General features: G+C 36.7%; 3 protein-coding genes across 3 annotated transcripts; 2 read left to right on the forward strand and 1 right to left on the reverse strand.

Annotated features, from left to right (window-relative positions):
- Positions 1–1,290: 1,290 nt before the first annotated feature.
- On the forward strand, positions 1,291–15,087 carry LOC121251033. Its single transcript, XM_041150327.1, is given in 23 exon segments — positions 1,291–2,136; positions 2,139–2,475; positions 3,004–3,119; positions 5,269–5,477; positions 6,283–6,402; positions 6,754–6,882; positions 6,956–7,081; positions 7,454–7,509; positions 7,584–7,683; positions 7,811–7,928; positions 8,237–8,446; positions 9,516–9,834; positions 10,213–10,306; positions 10,669–10,777; positions 11,055–11,326; positions 11,452–11,579; positions 11,771–12,005; positions 12,644–12,832; positions 12,952–13,241; positions 13,315–13,498; positions 13,606–13,848; positions 14,353–14,438; positions 14,574–15,087. Coding segments are annotated over 23 exon segments (4,311 nt in total). The 5' UTR covers positions 1,291–1,643; the 3' UTR covers positions 14,722–15,087.
- Positions 15,088–16,797: 1,710 nt separating this feature from the next.
- On the forward strand, positions 16,798–20,829 carry LOC121251034 (glutathione hydrolase 3-like). Its single transcript, XM_041150328.1, has 7 exons — positions 16,798–17,019; positions 17,709–18,049; positions 18,304–18,822; positions 19,331–19,566; positions 19,657–19,921; positions 20,143–20,280; positions 20,366–20,829. The coding sequence occupies exons 1-7, from the start codon at positions 16,800–16,802 to the stop codon at positions 20,642–20,644; spliced, it is 1,998 nt and encodes a 665-aa protein (XP_041006262.1). The 5' UTR covers positions 16,798–16,799; the 3' UTR covers positions 20,645–20,829.
- Positions 20,830–21,294: 465 nt separating this feature from the next.
- On the reverse strand, positions 21,295–23,785 carry LOC121249469 (AP-4 complex subunit sigma-like). The gene is made up of 5 exons (XM_041148180.1): positions 23,781–23,785; positions 23,526–23,651; positions 22,109–22,199; positions 21,560–21,627; positions 21,295–21,427 (listed from the first exon to the last, which is right to left on the reverse strand). Exons 1-5 carry the CDS (start codon positions 23,783–23,785, stop codon positions 21,295–21,297), a joined length of 423 nt encoding a protein of 140 aa, XP_041004114.1.
- Between the last annotated feature and the right edge of the window lie 1,121 nt (positions 23,786–24,906).

Raw genomic sequence — 24,906 nt, forward strand, 5'->3', positions numbered from 1 at the left:
GCATGTGAATTACTAATAAGTTATTCACAAAAGAAAATAAATTCTTCACATACTCTCTCTATCTCTCTAGAAACGTCTCATCAATCATCTAGTTGGATAAATATGCTGTCTCTCCATATACAATAATTTTTTAGATTTGTTTTAACTAATAGATAAACTCTCTTGAAACTTCTAGCTAATTAATTGATTAATATGTGGTTATAAACATCTCAAAGGTTGCAAATGAAGATTATGTTCAGGAGATAGACAAGAAACTCAATGAAATCGAGAATGACCCAAATGAGAAAAAGTAAAAATAAAAAAATCATGTAATTATATAAGCTTAGAAAGACAAGAAAAACTTATATAATATCATTGATATGAAACTAAACAAACTGTATAATGCACACCAAATGCAAATAAAGAGAGATAGATATGTCAAATCAAGACTATTATATTAATGGACTTAAAGATATTTCAGTGATATACTGTGTGTTTGAGTGTTGGGGGTAATCTTAAATATTTTAAGAATATTTACATTTAAAATTGTAATTATAAAATATAGAAGACTAATATTGCCCCCCAATCTACAACATAGATCCGCCCCTGTCGCAATCCTATTAACGTAATAATGTCATTATGTTAATGGATAAGAATAATTAATATAAATCTAATTTCACATGTATTAATATTATTTGGTGATTTAAATTCATGATTTCTCATTAATTATTTCACAAGTAATACGTAGTTCTCTATCCCTTATTTAATATTTGTAAATATTAGGCTTTGCTTATATGTTGAGTTGAATTGAGATAAATTGAGTTATTTATAAATAATAGTAAGTTGAGATGGTATAGTGAGTTTTGTGAAACTTACTTAAAATGTATTTAGATGAGTTTAGATATATTTATGAGAAGTTAAAAAATGTTGCGGATCCCGCGTATAAAAATGTGTTAAATTGAAAAAGGTTGTGGGTCCTGCGTATAAATAAATTTTAAGTTGAGATAAATTTAATGATTTAAGAATGAATATTTAGATGTAAACTTAATTTAAAATTAGACTAAAGTGAATTAATCTCTCAATTCAGTCTAAGTTCCCAACAGGCCTTAATATTCTTTTATTGTTTTGAAAAAAAACAGGATAAAAAGTATAATGAAATCAAAGGCCAAGAATTTGAAATGTAACAAAAAAAAAAAAAAAACAAAAAAACCAAAGCTGAGGCACGTGTAGCACGTAACAGTAGCAGCCTTAAAGAAGTAGCACACGTGCCGCACACACGCGCATTTCTGTGCGTAGCTGTACTCTTCTCCTTTGCGTTTCTCTGTCATACCCATTCCTCTCTGTTTCTTTCCCTCATCCCAAAGGAAATTTCCCAAACACGGCCTCTCAGCTAAAGCTTCTTCACGTATTTTTCTAAAATTCTGCCCTAATTTCACTCCCAAAACGCCTTTGAATTCATTCAATTCAATCTCCTCCTCCTCCTCCTCAACATGCAAGTTACCTAAACCCCCTTCCCTACAGAATCTCTCAAACTCCTCTTTCTGAATTAGGGTTTACCTGTCTTGCTTTTACATTAGCCCCAACTCCAACCCCCCTTCCTCAATCACTCACATTTTTTCTTTTTTGGGGTTTATTCGCTTCTGTAATGACTGTCGCCTCCTCCAATGGCCCGCGCTTCCTCCTCACCCACCTTCCATTTCTTCCTTCTTAGCTTCCTCACTCTCTGCGCCATCAACGCTTGCCTCTCCGAAGGTTCGGATGATGCTTTCTCGATCATCGGGTACGACTTTGACGCATTTCAGGGCGATTACACGCCGCCGTCGCCGCCGGCTCCTCCTCCACCACCTCACCCTCCGTCGCTCACGTGCGAGGACGATCTTTACGGGATTGGGTCCCTCAACACCTCGTGCGTACTCAACTCTAGCTTAATTTTTGTAGATGATGTATATATAGAAGGAAATGGAAGCTTATATATACTTCCTGGTGTGAGTTTGAGCTGTACGGCATTGGGTTGCTCAATTACGGTTAACTTGAGCGGGGAATTTTGTTTGGGTAGTAATTCGGCTATAGTTGCCGGGTCGGTGAGGGTGAATGCTTGGAATGCGAGTTTGTTTGAGGGGTCAAAGATCAATGTGACTGCGTTGGCGGGTGCACCCCCGCGCAGACTAGTGGCAGCCCCGATGGGGTTGAGGGTGCAGGCGGAGGGCATGGTGGGAGGGGTGCTAGCTGTGTTTCCGATAACAAGAAGCTCCCGGAAGATATCTGGGGCGGGGACGCCTACTCGTGGTCGTCTTTGGATGTGCCCGGGAGTTATGGAAGCAGGGGTGGGACAACTGTTAAAGAAGTGAATTATGGTGGGGAAGGAGGTGGGAGGATTTGGATTGAGGTGAATACTACACTTCAGGTTAGCGGGAATCTATTCGCGGATGGGGGCGATGGCGGTGTTAAGGGTGGAGGAGGCTCTGGTGGCAGCATTTTCGTTAACGCTCAAAGAATGTAACTCTCTCTCTCTCTCTCTCTCTCTCTCTGCCTCCCTCCCTTTACGTATCGCAGATTTTCTATGAAACTATATAATCAACTAATGCTTATGCAAATTGTTTGTGCAATCGATTATGAATTGTTAGCTATTGGTTTATCTCCTCGTATTCTTCTTGTCATTTTTCCCCCCTACTGTGTCACGCGATTCCATACGTTTTGCTCAAGAATTGCTTTTTCTGCGTGTAAAACCACACTTAACCTGCATCTCAATATAAAGAAAGACGAGTTCTAATACTGCACGATCCAGGAACGAGTTTTCAGCTTTATATTATACTCTTTACTCCAGATTATATGAGAATGTTTTAATTACCATATATAGTTTAGAATTTTAACCTTTGTCATGAACATCCAATAGACTCCATGTTGACCCTCACACTCCATCTTTTGTGGACCGTAAAGTGAACTGTACAGAGATACTTTCCAGTAAATTATTTTCCATAAGTGGCTTAGAAACATAATCGGCTAATGGTATCCTGTGGAGAACAGGATTGGAAATGGCAGGATAAGCGCCACTGGTGGAAATGGTTTTGCTGGAGGTGGGGGTGGAAGAGTCTCCATCCATGTTTTCAGCAGGCATGATGATACACAAATCTTTGTTCATGGTGAGACTCAGATTATTTATCTTGGTATTTAGTTTTTTATTCTTAAAAGAATGAGCTTTGTCTTTTCTGGGTCAGTCAGGGGTATATTTGTACCAATCTTTGTATGCTTTCTAATTGAAGTATCACCAGAGGTATATATGCCCTGATTTAATTTTTTTTGACAAATTAGTTTTAGTGAAAACTGTCAATTGCTATATTTATAGTAGTTTGTTAAAATGATGATAATGATTATAGAAGGAGAGAGGAGGAAGAATGGTTTATTTGTAAGTTTAATTTTTTTTTTTTTTTTTTTTGTCATGGGTGGTGGGCAGTTGTTACACATGATGATTTAATGATTTAATTTGTTATGCATGTGTTTTATAAATAGAAAAAGGTAAAGAGTATGCACAAAATGTATGGTTTTCTTTAACTTGAACTTCTTCTTCTTTTTTTCTTTTTCTTTCTTTCTTTCTTTCTTTTTGATAAGTAAAAATGTATTTATATCATAGGCGTAACCAAGTACACTGGGTGTATATAAGAGAAAACACCTAGTCCATAATAGAGAGCCCCTAATGAACATCTCCCAAGAGGGAGAAATTAGAAATCTATCCAATATACGCCTAGCCTGATTGGGACAAAACACGCCTCCCCAAAGCAAAGCAAATCACTGTAACTACCACAACCCCTTGTTTCCCACAAGACTAAAACTCCATCCAAATGATCCTACGAGGACGGAAAGGGCTTCATACTCCTGCCCTCCCTCTAGTCCTCCCTCGACTTGTACTACCTCCCTTTGCTTCGTAGTTGATTGCCCAAATAAGGTGCTTTAACTCTCTGCTCTTCTTAAATCTTGATTTTGTTTCAAACGAGTGACCTGCCTCAATTGCAGTGAATAGCGCTGTGAATTGGTCGTCAAATCCTCCACATGTAATCCCTACACACTGCGGTATCTCGTTAACCTTTTGCAAAACTCAATCTGATGGTGAACCAGCTATATTGTTTATCGGAGGAAGAGATACCAGGGGGACAACATCTTCCCCAGACACAACTCCCAACTGTAGACTAGGCCCCAAACATTCCTCCTCGCAAGGCACCAATGGCAAACCCATATTTTCCCCCCCACCATCTCATGCATTCAAATCTCGTACCTCCTCAAAAGTTCCATTGTTGCTGTCACAAGATGTCTGAATTGATACCAACAAATTGGTATCTTGCGGCATTGGAGGTTGTGGGTTGGCGGCAAGTTCTTTAACTTGAACTTCTAGTGCACGATAAACTTTGCCTCATAAAGCTTTAGACTACATGATTACTAGGAGGGGCAGTTTGAAGTAGAAAATCATAGTAATGAACATAAGACACATGAATCAAATATTCTGTTCGAATGAAAAGGGTAAAGAATGTAAAATCTATTTCTAAGAAACAATATGGTTAGTATATACTTCAAGTTTAAAACTTTAAAAGAAATAAGGCAGTCTTCTTGTTATCTCGTATAAGAGTTTTATATAAACCACCTAGAGAAGCAATTGGAAAGTGTGCTTTCGCTTTAGGAAGCACCTGAAGATTTCACCTTAGTGAAAAGATTGAAGAATCGTAATTTTTTCTTTTTTCTAATTCAAATTTCATATTATTTTAAAGAAAGATAATTTGTAGTTTCATGCCTTTTGAAAGAATACTATTGTGTGGATGGTGGATATTCCTTTTTCTTAACTTGATACTTTTGGTTCTTATAATTAGTTGCTGTTTTGAGTGTTTGATACTGCAGATTATGAAGTGAATAGGTTTCAATCTGGAGTGCTTGGTCAGGGGTGCATTAGCCTTCTTTTTGTTTTTGATAAGTAAAGTGCATTAGCCTTCTGATACATCTATTTCGTATAGGTCTATATTTTCTTCAAACTAAAATGAATTTACAGCTCAGAACTTTTTCATGCACCAACTGGCATGGTTTTTGCCTATTAGAAAAAGAAAAAGAAAAAAATAAAATTTGGTCCAGTTTTGAATGTTATGTTCAAAATATTTGCGGTTGTTCCATTGCTTGTGGTAAGTTAATAGGCATTTCTGTCTTTTTCCTCCATGCTTAGAGGAGCTCTATCACCACAGGCTGTGATAATCCAGCATTTGCTAGAATAATAGCCACATCTATTTTATCACATGCTTGTAATTTTGTTTGCAGGAGGGAGTAGTTTAGGCTGTCCTGAAAACTCAGGTGCTGCTGGGACATATTATGATGCTGTGCCTCGGATTCTTCTTGTGAGCAATCACAATAGGTCCACGACGACGGACACACTTCTGTTAGAGTTTCCTAAACAGCCACTTTGGACAAATGTTTACATTGAAAATCATGCTAAGGCCTTGGTTCCTTTGTTCTGGAGTCGTGTACAGGTAAAGTGTGTGGATTAGGTAGAGAAAATTTAATTCAAACTAATGTGGGGTAGGAATTTTGGGAAGACTTTATTAATAAGATTTGGGGTACCGTCCTCTTCCCTTTTTTATATATTTTTTGTTTTTAAAGGAGGTTTGGAAAGAGTTTATAGGAGTCAATTGCAGGACAGCATTTCTAACCAAACTTTGAAAGCTTTAGGCCTTGTTTATGTAACAAGGTATTCTCAGATATTCTTAGATATTCTCAAATATTTCCTTCCAAACATCACTTAAACACAAAATGCATTTCAATTTCAAATTTTCTATTTTTTCATCTAATCATTACCTAATTATTATCCAAACACAAAACCCAACACAACTTTCCCAAGCTTCCAAATAAAATACAAAAAACAATACAACTTTTTCAAATTTCAAAACAAAAAATAATATTAAAAAAGTATATTCAAGCAAGTTTTTAACTTTTAATATTTTTTATTTAACTTCTTCTGTCGTTTCCCAAAACCCAATAAAACATCTTAACTGAAACCATTTGACTACTATTCACAAATAATTTGACTACTATTCACAAATATTTTTAGATATTCTAAGTATCCAAGGGAGCCCTTAATTTTGTCACTTCTTGAGGTAAGTAGTCATTTTTTGTTTGTTGGGTTTATGACTACTTACCTCAAGAAGTGACAAAACTAAAACTTTCAAAGTTTGGTTAGAAATGCTGTCCTGCAATTGACTCCTAAAGACTAAACCCAAGAATGCTTAGAAAATGACAATGCATTTTGTTTACTAAAAATGACAATGCATTTAACAGGTTCGAGGGCAAATTCACTTAACGTGTGGTGCAGTTTTGACCTTTGGGCTTGCACATGTTGCTACATCAGAATTTGAGTTAATGGCAGAAGAGCTTTTAATGAGTGACTCAGTTGTAAAGGCAAGTGAGAAGCACGTTTCTTTGCTTGCTTTTTAATTTTGGGTTTAGATTCAGCATTTTTGTTTAGTGGTGATGTTTTTTCCTATGTATATTAAAAGATTTCACTCTTTCTGTGTTGGCACCATTTATCTACCTTCTGAATGATATAACCTTACTAAGGCAATATTATCTCTCCATAATCTTTGTAACACCACATCTTTTTCCATATGTAACTCAATCTTTTTGCATATGCTCGTTTTTGTGAAATATTTTTGATGGATTATTAGTAATATACCTTCTTCTTTTGTTAAGTTCTTATCATGGATTATGAATAAGATACCTGACATTTTTGTTACTTACAATTATATATAGATATATGGGGCTCTACGAATGTCTGTCAAGATGCATCTGATGTTGAATTCCAAAATGCTTATTGATGGTGGTGTTGATTCACTTGTGGCAACGTCTTTGCTTGAGGCCAGCAATTTAGTAGTTCTCAAGGTAGTAAAATCTCCAATATTTGGCTTTATGTTGCTTTCACGCGAGGAATGATGTTTGCATATTTGGTTGTCAGGGATCCTCTGTGATACATTCTAATGCAAATTTGGGAGTTCATGGACAAGGTTATTTGAATTTGTCTGGACCAGGAAATCTGATTGAAGCACAACGGCTGATTCTATCATTATTTTATAGTGTCAATGTAAGCTGAAGGTTCTTGTGTAGTTTTGAATTCTTTCTTTGGAACTGTATGAAAGGTTTATGAGAAACATTTGTCAGTTAGCTTCACTAGCCAGTTTAATTTAGGAGATGATTACTGCAAAAGCATTTAAGATATCTAGACACTTTGGCATCTTTGAGACGATTTTTGGCGTTACTCCCTCCCTCCCCTTTTTGTGGTGCATACATGCCCATTTTATATATGTTTTTCAACTTCATTCTTTCTCCAGTATGTTCTTAAGCTGCTTTTTGTTGTGATTTCGGAATGCTGGTATTTTGCAACTATAACTGCACAACAATTAAAATTTTTTATTTAGCTTTACCATGTGCTCAGTACTCTCTTTATAACATGAAGGTTGGACCTGGATCTGTTCTGCAAGGTCCCTTGGACAATGGCAGTTTTAACGATATGTAAGTGATATTTTATAGTTCTCAATGCTGTCATTACTTATTCAGTCTAATATTCATTCTTTTGAATTTGATAGGACGCCACAGCTCTACTGTGAACTCCCAGATTGCCCTGGGGAACTACTTCATCCACCCGAAGACTGTAATGTGAACTCTACGTTGCCCTTCACTCTTCAGGTGTTCCATTAGCGAGATTGAGCACTAAGTACTTATCTTATTCAGATGAGTGAATGGCTCATGCGTTGTGAATAAGAGTGTTGCCTTTGCATCTCTGATAAATGATTGGCTTGGCTTACTGCTGCAGATCTGTAGGGTTGAAGATATTATTCTTGAAGGCATTATAAGAGGATCTGTTGTTCATTTTCACTGGGTCAGAACTGTGGTTGTCCAATCTTCTGGAGCAATTAGTGCATCTGGGCTGGGTATTACTTTTGCCCCTTTTGTTAAAAACTTTAATACAGTGAATGACCAGCTAGTTTGTGCCTAAACAGAATATTCCTTGGAAATCTTTTTTTCTAGTTCTGGAGTTTATTATATCATCTGAACTGAACTATGCGTTCTCAGTTGCATCATGTTCTATGGATTCTTTACTGCCTTTTTTATAAGTAATAAGAATTTCATTAAAAATCGCGAAGGCGTTATTTATGTACACAAGATTTATACAAAAAAGATACCTATCTAGAAAGTGAAAATTTTGCAAGAAATTATTGACGTAATGGACTCCGTGCAGGCTGTACTGGTGGCGTGGGTAAAGGAAGAATTTTTGAAAACGGTCTAGGTGGCGGTGGTGGACATGGTGGCAAAGGTGGTGATGGATATTATAATGGCAGTTTCATTGATGGTGGTGGTGCATATGGAGATGCTGATTTACCTTGTGAGCTTGGTAGTGGCAGTGGAAATGATAGCCTTGCTGGTGCAACTACAGGTGGTGGTATAATTGGTAAGTTGTCGAATGTCTTGAGTTAGTAATATTTTTTTTTCCTATTGTTGCTTTTGTAACTTGTGGTCTGGATAAGATTGTTGCAATGTGGTATTGGGTGCCATGCTAACCATATGGAGTTGAGGCCTGTGCTAAGGTCTTATTTGCTTTTCACTTACGCATCATGCTTCCTCAGGAGTCGGGCTTGAATTTCTACAGGATCACTTGTTTAAGTGACACTCGCGAGTTATAGTTTTCATGTTGCAAAGTTTGCCATATATCTGAAACTAGCTGGAGACACACGTAATCCTATGTTAACAGTCTTGAAACCAATAAAAAACCTATAAACAAGAGCTTAACAATTATAGAAAGCTCCAATAATTTGAATGTTGAATAGGAGGAGCCGTATTGGAAGTTAAAACATTTGAATATAGTATTTTATATAATTGTGAGCTCGGTGTAAAGGGGAATGCTGCTTCTCAATGAAATGAGGACAGCGTAATGGTTTCTAGTATCTGCAATATCTCGTGATTTTTCTGTTAGAAATATATGCCCTGCTCGTTTATTCTTTCTTTGACTTGTAAAAGAATATGCCATTCTCTTACTTAGAGAGAGAGCAAGAGAGTTGGGAAAAAGGCTATTTATCAGGTTCTATTTTTTTTGGTGGATATTCTATGATGATTATTAGTGTAGTTCTTCTTGAAAGAAGGGAAAAATGGCTATGTACACTCCAAATTGTGAGTGACACAGAGACTCTAGTTAATGCTTTAGTATGAGAACTTATGGAAAATAAATGGCTGAGATTTTTAGCTGTGTCCACATTCTGACAGTAGATAGAAATTCCTGGAATTAATTTTTCTAGTACCTTTTATAACACCCTGGATTGAGCCCACAAGAACTTCTCCTTCTGGGCAATTTGGGATCCATTCACTAACCTTCTACACTCAATCTGGATTATTACACCTTTAAGCCTAATGAGCTCATTTTTTGCCCATACGTTAACGCTCATGGCCAAATTAGATGTTGGTTAATTTTTTTTTTGGATGGGTACTCATCAATATATCAGTTTTTTTTTTTTTTTTGTAAACAGTGATGGGTTCGATAGAGCACTCATTATCAAGTTTGTATCTCAATGGTTCACTTAGAGCCGATGGAGAAAGCTGTGGAGATGCTGGAAAGCAAGGTAGTAGGAGCATCGGACCTGGTGGTGGATCCGGTGGAACTGTTCTTTTGTTTGTTCATTCCTTGGCACTAGGTGATTCTTCTATTATATCAACTGTCGGAGGGCATGGTAGTCACAATGGTGGAGGTGGTGGTGGTGGTGGAAGAGTTCACTTTCATTGGTCAGATATACCAGTCGGGGATGCATATCTACCCATAGCAAGTGTGAAGGGAACTATTTATACTGTGTATGTATTTAATCTTTGTTAGTAATATGTAGTGTCTGATGAATGATCAGGTTGTCCAAACCAATTGTCATCATGGCCTAAAATACCTTTACTTAGTAACATTCTCTTCAGTGATTTTCCATTGCACTTGCTTTGTTTTATTTATTTATTTATTTATTTTTATAGGTAAAAATACTAATCCTGCTTAACATATATGTTCTTGGAATGGATCTTCACCATGCTGGGTAGTTAGATTATGATTAGGTTACAACTCATGGAAGTGAATACCAATGATTTCTTGGTCTCCCATAACTAAATCCTCAAGCATTGTGATGGTCTGGTTTTTTCTTCAGTAATTTCTGTTCTGAGCTTTTTCTTCCTTTTTCTCCCTAATTGTAGGGGAGGATTTGGTAGAGGTCACGGCCGTGCTGGGGAAAACGGGACTGTCACTGGGAAGGCCTGCCCCAAAGGGCTTCATGGCATCTTCTGTGAGGTAGATTTTCCATCAACATATCATGTATTTTTTTTTAGACTTCTTTTTACATCTATAGGGTATTACTAATTGTATAATGTCTATCGTGGGATAGTTGTATAATTGAGTAGTTGTGGTATCTTCAAAGCTGTAATTGACTCCCAAGTTTATTTGATTGCTTTGAATTATTTGAGGCATAACTTCTAAACTGTAGCTAGATCCATATCTGTCGGTTTGTTGATGGAATAGTTCACTTCATCTTTTATATTTTCTTTTCACTGATATTTTGATTAAACTTTTATTTTTTTCTCTTTCTTAGTCTGGGTTTTTTGTTATGTCATTTTTGTTTTGACTTTACACGTGATGAGCAAATTGTGCTGCAGGAATGCCCTGTTGGCACATATAAGAATGTCAGTGGGTCTGATAGAGCCCTATGTCATGAGTGCCCATCGAATGAGCTTCCACATCGTGCCAGATATCTTACCGTTCGAGGTATCACTAAGTTACATCTGTTCGCTTCTGTGGGCAAAAGGATGACTTTATTTTTGCTTTAAGCTTTACTTTAAGCAGCTCTATCAGAAAATTTCTTTCTGAGATTTTTGAAAGTGTTGTTTGAGTGTGCTTAAATGTCTTTTTCCTTTTTTTTTTTTAATTTTTTTCCTCTATATTCTACCTTTGATGTCATAGTTTTATCATGTAAATAAATCCTGTGTGTGTGTGTGTGTGTGTGTAAATTGGTGCTTAATTATCATTCCAATCCTTTCAACAGGTGGTGTTACTGAGGCTCCTTGTCCATACAAGTGCATATCTGACAGATTTCACATGCCACATTGTTATACAGCACTTGAAGAGCTGATATACACTTTTGGTGGACCATGGTTATTTGGTCTTATTCTCTTGGGTATCCTAATTCTTTTGGCTCTAGTGCTTAGTGTTGCACGAATGAAATATGTTGGTGGAGATGAATTACCAGCCCTTGTTCCTGCTCAACCTGTCTCTCGAATAGATCACTCCTTCCCTTTCCTAGAGTCATTAAATGAGGTCTACCTCCAATTTCTTCCTTTTCTGTTCATACTTTCTCACACTTTATGATGATCTAATATACATCACTTATGAAGCCTGTTGCAGTTTTATAACCCTTTTAAAGGCTATAAGTTGGCTTTCAGGTTTTGGAAACAAATAGAACAGAGGAATCTCAGACTCATGTGCATAGAATGTACTTCATGGGACCAAATACTTTCAAGGAACCTTGGCATCTACCTCACTCCCCTCCTGAACAAGTAGAAGACATTGTGTAAGCTCTCTTTCTCTCTCGGCTGCATAATTAATTGGTGGTTAGTTTCTGCTGCACCAATGGTGATACCTTGAATTTTGTTATGATTAAATTTACGTTTAGTAAAGTCCTCGAGTTTTTCTTCATAGCTTCATATCTTGCAGTCACTTAATTCATAATAATGTTAGTTTATTGTTTCATTTTCATGGCAGTTACGAGGATGCATTCAATAGATTTGTGGATGGGATTAATGGTTTAGCTGCTTATCAGTGGTGGGAAGGATCAGTTTACAGCATTCTCTCTCTGCTTGCTTATCCGCTTGCATGGTCATGGCTACAGCGGTGTCGAAAGAAGAAATTACAGCAACTGCGTGACTTTGTTCGATCAGAATATGATCATTCTTGCCTGCGTTCTTGCCGTTCACGTGCTCTATATGAAGGGCTAAAGGTCAATTTCTTCAGAACATGTTCTTCAAAAAATTTCCCTACATTTATGATGTCTTTCCTTGGACTTGTTAGTTCTTAGGATATTAAGGATGTTAATATCTTACATTTGGATAACCTTCTTATCATGTGCAGCATTATTTCTACTCTCCAGGTTTTCTACCTTGAAGTTATGATTACATTGTGTTGGTTTTTTAACTTTTGATGGTTGATAAAAAGGCTTATTGATCTTGCTTCAACGGAAACCTCTCTTCTTCTCAATAGATTAAAGAATTTTATTGAGAAAATATATGTAGGATTAGTATTCTTGAACATAATTATCTTTCAAGACCTAGACTTCGTCTAGAAGTTAATGAGTTAACAGAAGTCAAACCCTTCCTATTTTGTGAACTAAACAAAGATTTCAGCTATCGCATTGGAGCTCAAAAACTTGAAGATTTTTATACTTGAAGATTTTTATTTTTTTTTATGGAGCTCAAAAACTTATAACTGTTAATGCTCTTGATTGCTAGGATTTAAAGTCTTATGGTGCTGATTGCTCTCGCCAGCGATCACTTGTTTACCTGATAGAGTGCTTGTTGTTTTATTTGATCTTAATGGATCTATGATTCTCACGTTAATGTTTACCATCTTATGTTGCAGGTAGCTGCAACTTCTGATCTGATGCTTGCTTATGTGGACTTTTTCCTTGGTGGGGATGAAAAGAGATCTGATCTTCCTCCTCGTCTTCATCAAAGATTTCCCATGTCTCTAGTTTTTGGAGGAGATGGAAGTTACATGGCTCCTTTTTGCCTACAAAGTGATAATATTCTTACTTGCCTTATGAGTCAGGTTTGTGGCCCATAATGTTTTAAGCTTGTCCTTTATTCAGTTTTTGCACTCGTATATAGCATATTGATATAGTTCATACAAGGAAATTTTGTTGATATTTATACTTGACCACCTTTCAGTCTATTCCACCTACCATATGGTATCGACTTGTGGCGGGTCTAAATGCTCAATTACGCTTAGTTCGCCGTGGGCACCTGAAGATATCTTTTGGTCATGTTATAAGCTGGCTTGAAACCCATGCAAACCCTACTTTAAGTACATATGGTGTACGTGTTGATCTAGCTTGGTTTCAGCCTACAGCTTCTGGATATTGCCACTTTGGACTTCTCACATGTGCTATTGAAAATGAAAGTGCGCAGCCATCAATTGGTAGTCAAGATATATCATTGCTACCGGAGCAACAGTCATGGTAATAGTTTGCTTGGTTTACTGTTACTATTTAAAATAGAGCCATGCCTGATTTTCTTTTCTTTTATATGTAGTTTGCACAGAATTCATAGGGAAAGTCCACAAGACCATTTGAGAGTTTGTGAGCATTCAGTGACGTGCAGGAGGAATTTTGGAGGGATTCTGCATGGCAAGAGCTTACGGATGCTTAAACAGAACAAGGCTATATGTTATCCCTTCTCTTTCGTAGTTTATAATACCAAACCTGTTGGCCATCAGGTAGTTAAGATGCTTGCAGTGTAGACTGAATGTGCTAATACTTTCCTTATTATAAAAATCTGGTTGCATCTTCCAGATGCTATTCTCACACATTCAATTTTTTACAGGATCTTGTTGGTTTGTTCATCTCTATACTACTCCTAGGTGATTTTAGTTTAGTCCTGCTTACTTTACTACAGATGTACTCTATTTCGCTGTTGGACTTCCTTTTAGTTCTGTTTGTCCTTCCTCTTGGTGTATTGTTTCCGTTCCCAGCCGGAATCAGTGCTTTGTTTAGTCATGGACCTAGGCGCTCAGCAGGTCTTGCCCGTGTATATGCTTTGTGGAATATCACATCCTTGATCAATGTTGTAAGTTGTTCTCAACCATGTCTTCCATATTCAAGAAAGATTATTAGAAAGTAACTAGTTATTCCAGAAATATGCCAGTCGTTGCTACTAATTGGAATACTTTTCATTTCAATTTTCAGAAAGCATTTAATTTTACTAATTCAATAGTTATCTCTAAGGAAGCGGCAATATTAACAATTTGGGTTATATTTGAATAAGCGGTTTATGAGATTGTATGAGAATGCTTGTAATGCTCAAATGGTAGTATTCTGACTGCTGTCAATGTACTGTTTTCACGTCTGACAAATTGGGACCGTCTATAACTTACCCACGTTGTACCTTATCATTGCACAAAGACTTTGCCACTAATATGGCTTGTAAACTAGTAACAGATAGACTGCTGAAACGGCATGCACTCTAAATTGTTTCTGATTGCTTTTGGCTAATTTAGCGTGCTACCAAGAAGAGACGTTTGATGTTCATTTTTATGATTCTAATGTTCTCGAAAATACTCTCTCGTAACAGGTGGTTGCCTTCATTTGCGGTATACTTCATTATACTACCCACTCAAGTAAAAAGCATCTAAACTTTCAGTCCTGGAATTTTAGCGTGTAAGTAACTTGTACCGGCTGACATTGCAATTATTGATTCTATTGTTCTCAGTTATAAAGTGAATGCTCCAAGTCAACAACTGATCTGGAACTCCTGTGTTTGCCATCCGTTTTTTTTTGTGATGGGAAATGCAGGGATGAAAGTGAATGGTGGATGCTTCCATGTGGATTAGTGCTGTGTAAAATTATCCAAGCACGACTCATTGATTGCCACGTGGCTAACCAGGAAATTCAAGACTTCTCATTGTATAGCAGTGACCCGGAGGTGTTCTGGCAGTCATGAGGAATTGGTTGTACAGGCCCAAGTTATATACATCTGCCCCCTTTTTTTGTGGCCCTAATCAATTTTTTTTTTTCCTTTACATGAAGCATGAGATAGCATCAGGTAAAGTGGCACGTAGGAATTATATATGTTGAGAGGACAGGTAAGGTAATTAAGTGGTGTATACGAGAGACTAGAGAGAGAGAGAGAGAGAGAGAGAGAGCGAGAGAGAGTGATAGAGTAACATCAGATCCTTTTAGCCCTTGTCAATGTTTAGAAGTTGTGTCCAATATATTGAAATTGGGATGTGTCTATTGGCTACTGAACCTACTGAACTTCTGCAGTTTGCAAGGTTCATTGTCAATATTCAGTCTACCATATTCTCTCTTTGGTTCTCAACTTTGATGCTTTTTATTTTCTCTTTAGCCCTCAATTTCAATGCATTATTTATTTATTTATTTTCATGAAAGATCCCATAGTTGTAATTCAAATTATGTAACGTGGTCGGTGTTGTGGTATAAAGGCCTTCAAAATTCAAATTCAAAATTTTTATTGTAAAAGTCGTTTGCCAGGAATTGCTTTACAACCCAAATGACTCTTTACAGTATATATATCAGCAAGCAAGAAAAATCCGAACTGCAACTTCTTTAAGAAAATTTGAAGTATGAAACGTGTAAAAGTTTGTAGTTTCAAGCGTTCCTTTCTCATTCTTTATTCCGTGACAAACTTTGGCAACTAAACCATTAAGCTGGCCTTCTTTCCGCAGTGCTATAAAGATTATTTGTCCATTCATTCACTTTTAACACGTGACTTATTTTGATTATTTTAATTAGAGTATTTGATGCTTCTAATATAAGTCTATACAAAAAAAAATTATAATATTTCATATTGACAGATTTTATTTTTGATAAAATTTAATTTAAAACTTCTTTTATAACACAATTCAAACTTGTAAATATAAATTTTCTTTTAATAACGGCATTTTGCACTTTTGAATTTCTTTTTCTTTTATTTTCTCTAAGAAAGAGTAATGATGCATGCAGTCGTGGAGTGCGCAAACGCTGTGTAATTGTTTTGAAAAAGAGTGGGATTTATTATTGAAAAATGATAGTTGTTTTTTGTATGGGTTCAAAGATTTCAACTTTCTATGCAATAAATAAGTGTCATCTAATGTATGATGCGAAGGGCTTCTTCTAATTGAAAATATTTAAATAAATGCTTATTATTAATTTATTCGAATGCGTTTTTATTTAAAAGAAAAAAATAAAAAAGAATCTGATCCTATCCTTATTGTTCTAACGGAATGGAATCTTCAATATTCTCAGTCCATAATTACTGTGAAATGAGAGAAGGGGAAAAGAAGAGAGACGAAGATAACAACGTCATGGCTAACGATATTTGTCTCTAGATTTCTGATTCTACAATGTAAAATAAAATTCCGCTGACCATGTTGGGCAATAAAATGAAATGTCCCTGCTCAAGCTTTAAGAAGCCAAGTTAGACACTTAAAAATAATAATACGCCACGTAGATGCAAATTCGGTCAAAAAGAAATAAATAATAATAATAATAACAACAGAAGTTGGTCACATTAGTTATTGCTTTTAACCGAATGGAGTAAAAGTATTTTGATTGGTTAATCAGAAAAATGGTTTAACCGCAAGATATTTATGAAAATAAATTTATTAATTAATATAATTTGATGCGATACATTAGATTGTAAAATTATATTTTAAAAAAAAGTAAAATTTACGATTAAAAAATTAATTTTTTTAAATAAATCTTATATTTTATTTATTTTTTTTAAAATAATTATGTGATTGTTGCACAAATCACGGTCGTGAATTACTCATTTCTAATAATAATGTGCAGATGCAAAACCAGACAGCCGTCACAGCCCACGTGGCTGCAACTAATTGCTTCTCGTACCCACAGTGACAAAGCCAATTACACTCTGAATTTGGCCTCGAACCTGACCAAATACTACCGTATTTCATCCCTGAGGCCTTTCGCACTAGTATAAAGGAAAAATAAAACAACTGTATACTGGAGAAGGACATTTATATATATATATGTATATATATATATATATATATATGCATGTGTCTCGATTGTTTTTTTTATAAACAACGACAAATTCTTCCAGCGCTTCTGACATTCCACCTACCTACCTGTTCTCTTTCTGTATACCCGAGAGCTAGAGTGATGGGGAATCAAGACATGGAAGCTCCACTTCTGGGCAATCATGGATTTGTCAATTATAAAAAGAAGAGTTGGGGCAAGGCTATGTTCTTCCTTCTTGCATTTATAACCATTACAAGTCAGTTTCTCTTCTCCTTTCTACTGGGCTTATCTATTTTCTTTAGTTCTGGTTTTGTCACAAACCCTCAATCTGAAAGAGTTTCATGTTCAATATACATGAGAACTCCGACACTTTTTTTTTTTTTCGAAAAAAAAGCTACTGTTATTGGCCCCTGAACCAGTGGCTTTACTTTTGAGCACCATGTTTTTCAGGGGTGGTCACGGCTCAAGAGAAACAATTTGATCTTCGAATCATGGCCTGAATTTGGAATTTCGGATGATTTTAGTTTTGCTCAAAACCTGGACTTACCACCAATCAGTTAATCACCAGACTCTGGCTAAATTTGAATTTTGGAGCAACCCAAATATATAATTCCAGTCTCATAAATTTGCTCCTTTTATTTTTCTCTCCTTCCATTTCGGGGTTGAGCCCAAGCCTGGAATTTATGTATAGGCCACCTCAGGAGTAGTTTCATAAGGAAACATCTTATCTGTTATCATGACTGACCAGATAATCGACAAAAACAATCAGATTACCATATATGGTTCATGATAATTATATATTCGGATCTATGATTCACATTTAATGGTGGCTGTCCTGTTCCATACGCTATCCTCTCTGGAATAATCTTTTCTTTGCTTTTGGCAATTTATGGCCACAGGGAGTGAGCTAGATTTAACTGTATGCGGATACTGTTCGTATTTCAGTTGTAGGCCTTGTTCTCAGTGGCGGCGACTTAAAATCTTGGAAACAAAGAGGAGGAAACAGATATGATAAGAGAATTGGAGTAGCTGATGATGACATTGTTGAGTCAGATCAGGGTGTTGTTGCTGCTGATGATGGCCGATGCTCGGAAATTGGTGCAGCCATGCTTCGACAGGGTGGGCATGCTGTTGATGCTGCAGTGGCAACTGCACTGTGCCTTGGTGTTGTTCATCCGATGGCCAGTGGGATAGGAGGTGGAGCTTTCATGATTGTCCGGTCTTCCTCTACTTCAAAAACCCAAGCTTTTGACATGAGGGAAACTGCCCCATTAGCAGCTTCACAGGTTCACAATTCTCTCCTTCAGCTAAAATTATGGACCCCCAAGATTAAACAAGTCTAATCTATAAAAGATGTTTGCATCATTTAAGTCGGATTGATCAAACAGTTTCACATCAACCTAGTGCATCCATCACAGATCTTTTAGATTGGACTCATTGCATGGTAGGGATGTGTTCAAATTTGACTATTGTCTCCCATAAAGTTTGACATCAATTTGTCTTTTGCTTATTGTACAAACATGTGAATGCAAAAAAACAGAACATGTATGAGAATAATCCCAAATCCAAAGTTGCTGGTGCACTCGCAATGGGAGTTCCCGGCGAGATAGCTGGCCTTCACAAAGCTTGGTTACAATATGGGCGTTTGGCTTGGAGGACATTATTCCAACCCGCCATCGAACTTGCAAAAGATGGATTTGTGATTTCTCCTTATCTCAGACAACACATGACTAAGGTTGCAAAGGTGATCATGAACGATCCAGGTTTACGACAGGTATTTGCACCAAACGGAAAGCTGTTGCAGGCAGGGGATGCATGCTACAATATAGAACTTGGCCGCAGCTTAGAGGCAGTGGCAGAGCAGGGGCCACAAGTTTTCTACAATGGAACCGTTGGTGAGAAGTTAGTAAAGGATGTGAGAGAGGTAGGTGGGATTTTGACAATGGAGGATTTAAGGAGTTATAAAGTGGATGTAACAGATGCAATGGCGGCGGATGTTTTGGGCTACACCATAGTTGGAATGCCGCCACCTTCAAGTGGAACAGTCGGCCTTTCTTTGGTGAGTAATTTGCTTTTCCTCCTGTTCTTATCTAAGTTTTTCACTACGAAATTGGATGCTTTACTGAAACAAGGGCTCGTTTGTTTTCAGAAATGAGATGAGATGAGATGAGATTAAAGTTAAAAAATTGAATAAAATATTGTTAGAATATATTTTTTAGTATTATTTTTATTTTGGAATTTGAAAAAGTTGAATTGTTTATTTTATTTTGTATAGGAATTTGGAAAAATTGTAATGATGAGATAGGATGAGATGAGATATTTTCTGAAAACGAACGAGGCCTTAACCACTCTGGTGTCGTGAATAACTAAAGAAATGAAAGATCCATTGAGGTCTTGACCTTTACCTTCATAATTATAGTACTCTAGTACCAGGATTCTAGGTCATTGGTAGATTGAACTGTTCAAGAAGCTACTTTTGAAAGAGAAATGTTGTGTTTCACTATATAGAATTATAGATATGGATTTTTGCATATGCATGGTAAATATAAAATCTTAGGTAAAAACAGGTTCTGAACATCTTGGACAGCTATGGAAATTCAAATGCTGTAAGAGGAAGCCTCGGTCTACATCGCCTGGTCGAGGCACTGAAACACATGTTGGCTATCCGAATGAACCTGGGTGACCCAAACTTTGTTGATGTAAGTAAATATGTATCTGAAATGCTCTCGCCATCTTTTGCAAAGGAAATTCAGCAAAAGATATTTGACAACACCACTTTCCCTCCAGAATATTATATGAGCAGGTTTAATACATTTGCCTCACTGGTCGACAATACTGCTAATATTGAGTTCTCTATAATCATTATTCTCGAGTTTTATACCATAAATTGCAGGTGGAGTCAGCTGAGAGATCACGGCACCAGTCATTTTTGCATTGTAGATGCAGATAGAAATGCAGTATCAATGACCACCACAGTAAATTATCCTTTTGGAGCTGGGGTGATCTCCCCTGCTACTGGGATTCTGTTGAATAATGAGATGGATGACTTCTCATTGCCCACCGAGATCACACCGGACAAACTTCCTCCTGCTCCAACAAATTATATCGAACCGAATAAGAGACCCTTATCATCGATGACTCCGATCATTGTTGTCAAGGTAAATAAATAAAATAGCTCAAAAGGTTGTTTCCCTCGAAGCTTTTTTTTTTTTTTTTTTTTTTTTTTCTGAAACTGATTGCAACTCAGTACTCCACTCTGAATATTCTAATTGTCTGCCCTCTCATGACTGATCCCATGCCAAAAGTGTCATGAAGAAGACAATTTTTTTCTACATTAGATTGTATATTTTGCACTTATCTTTGTATCTTATCCTGGCAGGATAACCAGCTGGCAGGGGTCATTGGTGGTAGTGGTGGAATATACATAATTCCGGCAGTAATCCAGGTTTTTCTCAACCATTTTATCTTGGGAATGGAACCCTTAGCTGCAGTTCAGAACCCAAGAATCTACCACAAGGTTTCATCCTGACATGTTTCAATACATAAGTAAAACTTGTATAATTCAACAAACAATAATCTGATTCATTCTTCATCCTATGCAGCTAGTACCAAATGTGATTTTGTATGAAAACTGGACTGTGATTGATGGGGATCACATTGAGCTTCCAGATGAAAGAAAGAGTTACTTGGAAGAGAGGGGTCATCAACTGAACGCCATAGCCGGGGGAGCCATCGTCCAGTTGGTTGTTCAAACTCTCCAAAACCCCATCAACAACATGGGTGGTAGGAAACATGGAGGAGATTCTATTGCCAACATATTCCGTGGTATCCTCACTGCTGTAAGTGACCCTAGAAAGAATGGGAGGCCCGCCGCCATTTAGTCATCACTGCTGTTTCGGGTTGAATTATTCTGAGAGCAACAAAAAAGCAGCCCTTCCACTCAGAATATTGGAAATTGAAACTATTACAAATTTTTTTTTGTTTCATAAATGTCAATATCAGTTGGATCTCCTGTACAACCATTATGGCTCTGTCTTGACCAACTAGAAGAAAACTAAAAAGATCAGATCAAGATGAATCAATCAATAGTGGTCTAATACATCGATTTATCGGCCAGGCTCAATCTTAAAATAAGAAACAATTTGGATCAACTCAGATACAGATTTAAAAAATAAATAAATAAAAATGATATTTAAAATCACAAGTTTTTATAAATGCCTGAAGCCATTGACACCATAATCATTAAGCAGCAGGGACATTGGCAACTGACACTTAGCCCTCCGGTGCAATGATTCTTGAGCGCAATAGGGAACGACACCCATCTCAAAGTCCTAGTTTACGTAGTAGTAAATAGAATGAAAAAGGCTTGGAGACCCTTCTAAATTGATCCAGCAACTAGAATGTGGTCAGTACAAGAAAATGATGACAAACACTAGAACTAAGAAGCTTGGTTTACGTTGGATTTTTGCAATCCTTTCATAGGCAACAACACAAGTAGGAAATCTTTAGCGCCTAACCCAATAAATTTTCATCATGCTTTCTCCATCAGCTGTATTGGTGTCAGAATGCTTGACTTGTTTGTCTCAACAATACACCCGTTCATGACCATTTCCTCCAGCATAAAATGTGCATTCTCTAAATGGAACATAATGTCTAGCTCACATTGCAAAATTGTGTGGGAAGTAGGAAAAATCAAATCAACTTCTTAGAAGGTAAATATGGAAAACTGAGGCCAGGACATGGGAAATAATAAAAAAAAAAAATATTGGTCAGATATTACTGAACTCAGACTTACCGCATTTCCAAAATGTCGGTCCATTGTTTCAACCAAAAGATGGATGAACTCCAAAATTGCAAGTTCATTCTACAACATGCATAACGTAAAGGGGAATGACTATCAAGAAATACATCCTTGCAGACATCTAAGCAAAAGTTTAAAATCAGAAAATTTCCTAATGATGTATTTGACAAAGTTTTTAGTTGAATTTGAACACATAAAGGACTTTTAAGTGGGCTAACTTCACAATCAACTCATCTATCTCCACCAAGACCTATCATAACAATGAACTTTCTCTCTCTCCCCTCCCTCCACATGGAGTTGAAAGTTCTATATCCAATCAAAGCATGCCAGTAACATTGACATTGCATATAAACTAACACTCTTGAGCTTGAGAGGCACATCACATTAGAAGTACAATGCAAAATGTTCTTGAACTGAAAATTTGTAGGCAAAGAGAAATGTCCCGAGGAAAATCCATATTCTTTGATTGGCATGGTTCACATAAAATTTCATTTTGTGACCACAAAACTTTCATAATGCATGTAGATTAAACAGAGAAACTTACTAAATCATTGTCAACTCCAACCAGGAAAAATAATGATTCATAGCGCCTGTAAACAATTTTGTAGTTCCGATGCTCAACAAAAGAACATTGTCATCATAAAAGAAAATTGATAAGCAACCGCAACAAGAAATGTCTGGTTGTGTTAACATTGTCCAGACGCAGATTCTGGGTTGAATCGAACCTAAAGAAGAGCTAATAGAATTAGTATACAAGACAGACGTAATCAAGATAAAACATGATCAGAAGAAAGCAGAAAGCCAGAAAGTGATTAATTGGGCAAAAAACCTAGACATGATATTTTAACTAACCCATACTCCTAGGCATGGTTATTTTAGGAATGGTATGAAATTTGTACAGAGCACAAGAAAAATCACTACAAAATTGCTAATGTCTAACAAGACCTGTCCTACGAAATTCCAACAAATTTTTCCAGCAATCATGCATCAAGCACTAACATTAGTCATTAGCCCTTTTTGGATGGACAACTGCTTTGGGTAAAATCATTGTGAATAGATGTTGTGTATGTAAAAATTGTTGTGAGATGTTGGACCATCCTTATATTCCATTGAGCAAGAGAATTATGATCATTGGCTTTATCTTGCCTTGGACTGTGATAGAAGAGTTTAAAAGTTGAGAAATGACACTCATTACTCACGAGAAAGGTGAGACTTGGAGTGCAGACCCTATTGGAATATGTCGACAAATTGGCAGGAGAGAAAAAAATGTACTTTCAACAATTTCAGGTGAACTGGGAAATCACTTAAAATCATTTTCTAAAGATTATTATTTGACTGGATATGCTCTATGAGTGGTATACATTGTGATTCTTTCTTGAATTCCATTGATATTTTGAACTTTCGATTGTAATTTGTTGGGGGCAGTGTCATATAATCATCTTGTGGCCTGTGCATTTATTTATTTTATAACTATCAACAAACAAATCAAATCAAATTCAAGACCAAAAGAACACGAAACAGTTTCGTCGCCAGGATTTGGGAATTGGAACTCTATAACATTCAAGGAATCAAGTTCTTCATGCACCCTTGGAAACTTTAAACCCTTGTTCGTCATTGACAAGGAAGCAATTCCAAATAGATCAGTTGATTGTCATAAGCCTAATTTCAACCTCGAATTTAGCCATTCTCAATCAATTGCCTTGCAATTTTCCTTTTATCCAAACTACAATCTGTATGAGTGTTACATTAATATAACAACCATGCAGCTAATATACACGAAATTGAATTCCCAACGTAGGCCGATAACAAAGAGATTAATTCAAAAAGTTAGCAATTCAGTACGATCTAGGAATTGATCTGGGGCCCACTAAATTCCATCTACCTCATAGATTGAGCAAAAAAAAAAATCTTAAAAGATCAAACTAGGTAAATTGAATTGAAAGAGATATAGGGAGACCTATTGCTCGGTACGAGCGAGACATTTGTGAACGATTTCGTCCTCGAGAGCGCGTCGTTCTTCGAGAGTGAGGTACTCATAGTATTGGGCAAGACGGGTCTGTCCCTGCTTGTTCACCATCAGTATGAATCTATTCCCATTTTCTTCGTCACCACCCCAAAAACACGGGGAGAGAGAGAGAGAGAGAGAGATTATCGCAGTGGAAAGAAAATGAAAATGAGGGTGTGTTTGGTACCGTTGTCATGATAAATGAAAAAACGCCATGTACAACAGGCTTTCTCAAAACTCTCTCATGCCAACTCCCTTGGCTCCAGACTTTGTTCGAAAGTATGTTTCCATCTACAAAGACAAAAGGACGACCTTGAGTTGTTATTTTTACTTTTCTTTTCTTTTTCTTTTTTTTTTTTTAAAAAATCTAATTATGTATTAAATTAGTCCATTTGGTATTTCACCTTCCACAAATTTACACTACCTTTAATTTAATATTTATCTTATTAAAAAAAATGAAAAAAGAACTAATAACTTATGTAGACACATAGAGAGGACAAATTAAGAAGGAATAGAAAACCAAGAAATATCATACGGATTTAGGGCTGCTATCCGCATGGTGCGGTGCGGTGCAGTGTGGGGGAGGGGGGCACACCGCCCCACACCATGCGGGCAAGAGGGGGTTTTTCCCCCGCCCCCCGCCCTGGTGCCGAGGGAAAAAATCTCATTCGTCCTGCATCTTACCTAAGCCAACACATTAGGTCTAAAAAATTATTTTTGTTTTTGGACCCAAATTATAATATAATTTAAATTATAAATTAAAATTTATAAATACAAAAAGAACTTAAACTCATTAGAGTTATATTTTAGATTATCTAGGCCTCCTAGGCCAACCTTTATATAAGAGGCTAATGTAATACAATAGTCATACTTAAGCAATGTGAGACTTACTACAGCCCACATTGCTGGGGTCATCCTGCCTCTCGCCCCCGTTAGGCTTTCTCCATGCAGGAAGGGGTGGACGGGGTTCGGGTAGCAGGATATGGGGCCTCGCTGCCTACCCTACACGGATTAGATGTGTAATTTTTTTTTTAAAAAAAAAAAAAATACTATTCCTTGTGCGTTTGGCTTACATCTTGTTAAAATTTTATTTGATGCATCATATTTGAAAAATAAATAGACAATTTTTTTAAGTGAAAAAATAAGTTGACTTTTCTATCAATCTTCCAATCTTGTCCATTCACTTTTAAACGGGATGTATTGTGATTAGGAACTAAGAAGATGAGTTGATGGGTGCTGTTTGTATGCCTGAGAGATTTGTGAAAATCCTTTACAGGCTGAGATTGTGGCACTGGAGAGAGCAACAGAGTTTTGTATTGAAATAGAGATATAGGGAA

Source organism: Juglans microcarpa x Juglans regia, chromosome 2D (genome assembly GCF_004785595.1).
Source record: "Juglans microcarpa x Juglans regia isolate MS1-56 chromosome 2D, Jm3101_v1.0, whole genome shotgun sequence".
Lineage (NCBI taxonomy): Eukaryota > Viridiplantae > Streptophyta > Magnoliopsida > Fagales > Juglandaceae > Juglans > Juglans microcarpa x Juglans regia.

Excerpts from the sequence above, each read along its gene's own strand:
- LOC121249469 (XM_041148180.1), bottom strand. Across the intron at positions 21,628-22,108 it reads TTGGAGTTGACAATGATTTA|AATGAACTTGCAATTTTGGA; the intron begins GTAAGTTTCTCT and ends TGCATGTTGTAG. Across the intron at positions 21,428-21,559 it reads GACCGACATTTTGGAAATGC|ATGTGAGCTAGACATTATGT; the intron begins GGTAAGTCTGAG and ends CACAATTTTGCA.
- LOC121251034 (XM_041150328.1), top strand. The coding sequence starts at position 16,800 with ATGTGTCTCGATTGTTTTTTTTATAAACAACGACAAATTCTTCCAGCG. Across the intron at positions 17,020-17,708 it reads TGCATTTATAACCATTACAA|TTGTAGGCCTTGTTCTCAGT; the intron begins GTCAGTTTCTCT and ends TTCGTATTTCAG. Across the intron at positions 19,922-20,142 it reads CTCCGATCATTGTTGTCAAG|GATAACCAGCTGGCAGGGGT; the intron begins GTAAATAAATAA and ends TTATCCTGGCAG.